At 18.3% G+C, this 7,051-nt stretch overlaps 1 protein-coding gene across 1 annotated transcript; it reads left to right on the top strand.

Annotated features, from left to right (window-relative positions):
• Nucleotides 1–5,320: 5,320 nt before the first annotated feature.
• Nucleotides 5,321–6,301, top strand: MKS88_000305 (uncharacterized protein; the record flags this gene model as incomplete). The annotated part of the gene is made up of 2 exons (XM_067219218.1): nucleotides 5,321–5,416; nucleotides 5,543–6,301. The coding sequence occupies 2 exons, from the start codon at nucleotides 5,321–5,323 to the stop codon at nucleotides 6,299–6,301; spliced, it is 855 nt and encodes a 284-aa protein (XP_067070444.1).
• Nucleotides 6,302–7,051: the final 750 nt, after the last annotated feature.

The raw sequence follows: 7,051 nt of genomic DNA, 5'->3' as shown, positions 1-7,051 counted from the left end.
CCAGCGATGCTCTTATTTCACTGCTTAACAATCTGCTATATTTAATATTTAATATGTTATTTATGTTCAATTCCTTGTTCCGAGTTTTATCGCAGATATTTGACTATAAGTATAAGTTCATATTGAATATTAAAAAAATGTATATTTATATATTATATGAATAAAATATTCCTCTCATGTAAAAACATAAAATAAAAAAGAAAAAGGAAAAAATTAAGTATAATAACTATGATACCTCGTCAGAATATTTGAATATCCATATTAGACAGGAAAAAATAAAGGCTCTAATAAAAATAATGATCATTTGTGTATTTTGTTTTATAATGGATATTTTAAAGTTGTAAAAGCTTATATAATATTTTAGTAGATATATTTAATATTTTTCAAAAAAAATAAGTAAATGAATAACTTAGAACTTGACTCAATTATTTTCTATTTTGTCGATATAACAATTCTTTATATTTGTTTTTAAAATAAATATAAATGTAGTACATAATGAAGTACAATAAAAAAAGTTATAATTAATAAAAATATTTTCGTAAAAGCTATAATTAAAATACTATTAATTAATATTGTTCAAATAAATCAAATAAAAAAGCATTTAATGAGCACGTTACGGAAATAATTGTGTTAATATTATAATTTACCATACAAAATTTCATTTCGAAAAACAATTATATATTTATATACATAATATATATTGATAAAATATTGCTTTAATGAGGATATAATACGAGAAAAAATTCTAGAAATAAAATATGTATTAGAATATATTCAGAAAATATTTTCAAAAAAGTTATATTTAGATCTATTGTTAAAAAATATACTGTAATATATTTTTAGAAATTATCTACTATCTTGTAATTATTTTTGAAAATATTTTTTATAAAAATTATTAATTAAAAGATAGAAGGAATATATATAGCAGTAACAAAATTATAATATATTATACTTACATTTATATTATATATAGTATTATATTTTGATATAATTTGATATAGCATAATTATAAAATGTTTAGTTTATAAAAAATATTAATATTTTACATATACATAGTTATATTTTTATATTATATAAGATATATGAAAATTTTATTTATTATAATATCTTCAATCTTGCTGTAATATATGCGGATAATGTACATTTATATTTTAAATCAATAATTCCAGTAATATAGTTATAAAAATGTATATTAAAACAATAATATTTGAGAGGTTATTATACTTTATTTTATAAAAGTTTCAATAATAAATTATACATGATAAATTAAAAACAATAACAATTAAATTAAAATTTGATTATTAAAAGTATACATTTTAATTTTTAACATTTTACTAGTATTATTTGCGTACATTATTTTTTTTTATTTCAAGCTGTTTTTTTTTATGCACTAAAGTTATTTGTTTTCTTTTAATTAATATTATATTTATATTTTCATTTCGACGACTACATTCAAAAATATTGGTAAAGTGCCATATTGTTTAAATGTATTACAACAAAATCTTTGAATAGTGATTTTTTATTAGATAACATGAAAATTAACAGAAAAAAAAAAAAGAGTATAATGAAAGTGTTTTATTTTGGATTTCTATGAAGTATTTTATTTATTTATTATTATTTGTTTTTAGCTTTTGATATATGTTTACTACACAAAAGCTAATTGCAATAAATGTTACTTTTTCTACAAATGTTATTATTCCAAATATTTATTAAAACAATTTTAAGATAATCTTCTCTTTTATAAAGATTATATTTTACTTAATTTATGAATTTAATTACTTTTTTGATATGAAAAAAAAAAATCTATAACTTAAATGACAGAATATTTTTATTAGTACTTATGAAAATTTGATGAATTTATTACTATCATAAAGGAAATATAAAATTAAATAATTGGAACATTAATCGAAAAATGAAGATTTTTATTTTAGTTAAAACTTCTATATTTCTTTTATATAGTTGATGATATACTAATTACTATAATGTCGTATAATAATATCCCTCAAGAAAGTTAGTTTAATATTCTTAGTTGCTTCATATTATATATATATATATATATAATAATAATAATAATAATAATAATAGCATCATAATAAGTAAATAAGTACATTATATCGTAAATAATTAAAATATAATAGTTTATTGCTGTGTAATAAATCTTTAGGCAATATTAATAATGTACATAGAGGAATATATTCGTAAACTGATATTGTATTGTCAGAGGATGCCAAGTATTAAAACAATTCAGAAATAAAAGATATATTATTTTAAATGGATATTAGGATTCATGAAATGAGGACTATATATATGAATCAAAATTTGATAGAAAATAAGAATCTATGAATAATGATAATACAAGAATATCACCCAAACGTTTTATTAAGTAATTCAAATTAATTATATGCAATCCATTTTGCGGAGGTAGATTATTTCTTTGAAAAAATATTATATAGAGAATTTAGTCCTATATATAAAAAAAAAAGATGTACAAAATCTACCCAGAAAAAAGTTCTAAATCATTCATCATGCACTAGTACATCTTTGATATTCGTTTTATCTATATAAATTTTTTTTTTAATGGTATTTCTATTATCCATTTTATTAACTTAATTTGTATATATTATTTCGGCCTGTAACGATTCTAGGTTTATAACTGAAAATATGTTATTGTTATTTATGTAGCATAATGGACGTATACTTGGATTATCATCATCTATAATAATTATATCTACAGTTACTTATATCCTAATAAAATTATTAAAATATGTAATTGATAATTGAGGAAATGAATATAAAGTCTAGTTGTAATGAATACATCGATTAAGGAAAACATATTTCTCATATAACTACTAATATAATGCATTATTTTAATGATATTATTTTCGTAAAAAAATTCCGTTTTACATTAATATAAGTTATATTATGTATCACATATAATATACACATATGTATTTACACGGAAAAGTATAAAAATATATATTAAATATTTATTACAGTTCGTATAATTATATTTTTGTTTTAATAATATACTATATTCTTATAGGGTAATTTATGATTTTCAATTATTATATATATTAATATGTATTTTTTGTTTTATTTTAATACTAAATACGTATAGCTAAATATTCGTAACAAATGTGGGAGCTATTTTTGAGAAAATTATGTGTATGTAAATCTTTATGTAAATTTTTATCATAAAATATATGAACTCATTTAATTTGTTATACAAAATTGCAATTAATACAAATCCTCTTTGTTAATTAGACAATTTATGTTTATAATAACATTAAATTTTTTTTTATTTTATTATGGTTATAAATGACTATTTAAAGAATAACTTAGGTAGAAGTTTATTATAAAATAATTTTAATTTAAATGTGCATTGTTATTTTTCATTTAATAAAATTAAGGCTCTCTTTATTTTTTTTTTGTCAGCATGCATGTTTTATAGAAATAATAACAAATATTCTTTGGAAATAAATTATTATGAATGGTGTGTTTCAAATCTGATTGAATATAAAAATATTTTTAATGAATGTTTCTATTCTATGAATACTTTGAACTATAATAAAAAAATTTCTTAATAAAAAGATATTGTATTTTTTTGTTTATGTTAGTAATTAGAGAATTTTTTGTGAACGAATATTAATCAGGTGTTCGTGTATTTCATAGAAATGTTTTTTTTTTTTTGCTGTGTTATAAACAGTAAGTACTTTATAAAAGTAAATTATATAGATATAATGAAATTTAATTAATTATTAAACAATATGTAAATAAATTTTAGGGTAAATAAATTTTTTTCTCAATATTATTATATATAGATAATTATTGATATATTTGTAGTACTCTGAAATTTTTTTTTCTATACATTTTTTTACACCAGAATACGTAGGTTCTTAAATATGTACAAGAATATAAGAATTTTACATCAATGACTAGGAAATTTATTAGATATTTTTAATATATTTTTTAATAATTTAACATTTAGTAAAAGAAAATCTAAGTTATATATATGTTCAAGTTAATAAAAAAATAATTATGCTTTTATTAAAACTATAATCTGCATTATATTTTAATTAAAATATTAAAATATATTTTGAATAAAAAGCTTAATTATATAAGGATAGTATATATGATTTTTTGTTAAATTTATATTTGAGTATTTCACATGATATAACCGTAATTTTTTTAAAAGTACTATTATGTAAATTTAAATACTACCCAAACGTTAATATAAGAAGTTTTTTGTTTATTGTAGATATGTATATTTATAAATGTATTACTTACGATGTAAGATAGTTTATGTATTACTATTTTTCGCTTATATATATTTGAATCTAGATATTTTGGTATAACACGTAGATAAAGATGAATAAAAATGTACAACAACCTGATGAAAAAAATTTTATTAAGTTCTTTTATTTATCTTTATTTTATTATATTGTATTTCTTTTAAATATTTATGTTTAACTAAAAAAAAAAATTATTTCAAAAATTTAAGAATACTTTATTTCCAATAAATTATTTAATTTAAACTTAAAAAAAAAAAAATAATTTTCATAAATTGTTATAAAACAATAAAAAATTAGTCATTATTTTACGTTAAAATATTTATTTCTTCGTAGATTAGATAGAGTATAATTAATTTTATTTTTTTGTATATCTTATATACTATAAAATACTGTTTGAGATTAGGTTGTAACTAAATAATATGTTGTAATAGATATAACGTATAATGTTGTTTTTTCATTTATTACAACAGTTTTTTTAATTATATTATTAATATTTTTAATAATAACAATACGCTCTTCTAATATATAATGTTTATAAAATTCGACTTATTAATAGGATAACATCCTTAAAACTCATATTTATTGTTGTAATATCTAGAGAAATGTATTATATATACATTTTATCCTACTAAATATTCTATATAAGCTCAATAATTATAAATATTAACGGAACATATATTTTTCTTTTTAATTTATAGTGAAAAGGATTAAATAAAAAATTATTTAATCGATGTATCAAGTTGAATAATTAAATAATATAATCTGAATTATTGTGAATGTATTCAAGTTATTTTATATAAATGTACATTTATTTTTATTTTTAATAACTTTAACATAAAAATTTTGTAGAACAATGTTTTGATTATTTCTTTTTGTAAATATAATATTCATTATAGTTATACATATTTGATTAAGTATTCACATAGTATTAAAAAAAAGTTTTTTCAACAAATACAGCATACTTTATATTTGCAGATATATTATAATATTATTGTTTTTTTCTTTAATATATAAAATAAATAATAATAATGTATATCTTGGAACGAAAAATTAAGATAATAGTACTTATTAAAATTGTTATGTTTATCCTTTTAACAAGGATTTGTCATATTAAGAGTGATGTAGTATGATAATATTATTTAAGGATATTTGTATTATTTCTATTATTTGTATTTTATTTTTATTAGTACTTCTTTTAGTGTGAGATTATTCATTTGATCAATTGATAAATTTTTTTTTTGTTTTTTTAGAGTACGCACAACAAATCTTTGGATAATTTATACAATCATAGTAAAAAATTATGCTCAAGAAATTATCGTTCACTGGCAAAATATAAGCAGGATAAGGATTTGTGTATGGTATATTTAATGGAACAGACACCAAATGGAGCGAATGATAAACGAGATATATCTAATAATGAAAAAGCTTCCTTAGGGAAAAAGAATTACTCAAACGGAAGTTCATTAAGGAGTGCAAGAAGACATAAAAAAATTATGAAAAATAAATCTTGTATATTTGAAACCAAAAAATATTCCTATTTGGAAAAAAAAATATTTAAAGAACTTGATTATGAAGATTTTCTTAAAAAAAGCCGGACAATTAGTGATAAACTTTACAAAAATATAATACGTAAAAAAGTCGCTTTACGAATCGTTTTTTCTTTATTATTGTTTTTGTTATTATGTATAGCACCCATAGTAGATTTGAGTATGAAAAAGGGCCTTTTATATGAAATGTTTGGATCAAAGACATGGAAGGGCGAGGGTACATGGTACAGAAATTTACATAAAATATTATGGGAATCCCCTATTCGGCGTTTGTTCCAGTCTGATCTTATTAAGTGCACTAAAGATCAAACTAAAGGATACTATCTAGTTGTAGAAGGTTTTTTTAGTTTTATAATTTACTGCTTACCTTTCATTATATTAGGTATCGCAATTATATCAGGGATTATTTATTATCACAAAAAAGTTAAAAAATATGAAAAAATTAAGTACAGGAATAGATAGATGTATATTTAGATATATGTTCATATTTATAATGAAATGTTTGATATAAAGTAATATATGGAATTATTTTATTTTCTAACTCATTAAAAATAACTATAATTCCATAAATTTGATAAATACTCATATATGTAGATAGGTATTTTGATATACATCTGTAAAAATATATGCTGTTAAATATTCTGTGTATTTGAATGTTTTAACTCTTTATAGTTTTTATTCTGAATTGATACTTCAAAATTATTATATATGATAGAGTAATATATATAATATATTTATATGTTTATATATATAAATAAATTTTTATGACAAATGCAAATTAGTGCGTTACAATTAATATATAATAAACCCTTTTTTATAATTATATTCAAATAGTGTATTAATCAAAATACGAACAATAGAAAATAATAGTATCTCTTTTTCAACTAGATCCAATCTTAAATAATAATTTTTTGATTTAATTATAAAAATATATTACTAGTTTTAAAGTAAATATAATTGTATTTTGTTTTACATTTAATGAAACAAAGTGAATTTATTTTGCTGAACTTATATATATATTTACTTAAAAATGCTTATTTTTTATTCTATAAAACTAGTTAAAAAAAAAAAATGTGTTATATGATAAATTTATTGTAAAAACCTTTTTGAAGACAGTTTAGTTCTTATTGAATGGTTTTAGAGATAAGATATTAATATATAATAAAATGTTTTCTTTATTTAATAAGGGTTATTTGTGATTTTTTAACAAAT

The sequence above is a fragment of the Plasmodium brasilianum genome (genome assembly GCF_023973825.1).
Source record: "Plasmodium brasilianum strain Bolivian I chromosome Unknown PB_00_16, whole genome shotgun sequence".
Taxonomy (NCBI): Eukaryota; Apicomplexa; class Aconoidasida; order Haemosporida; family Plasmodiidae; genus Plasmodium; species Plasmodium brasilianum.
The sequence above is the reverse complement of the archived record's forward strand: the minus strand, read 5'-3'. Positions and strand labels throughout refer to the sequence as shown.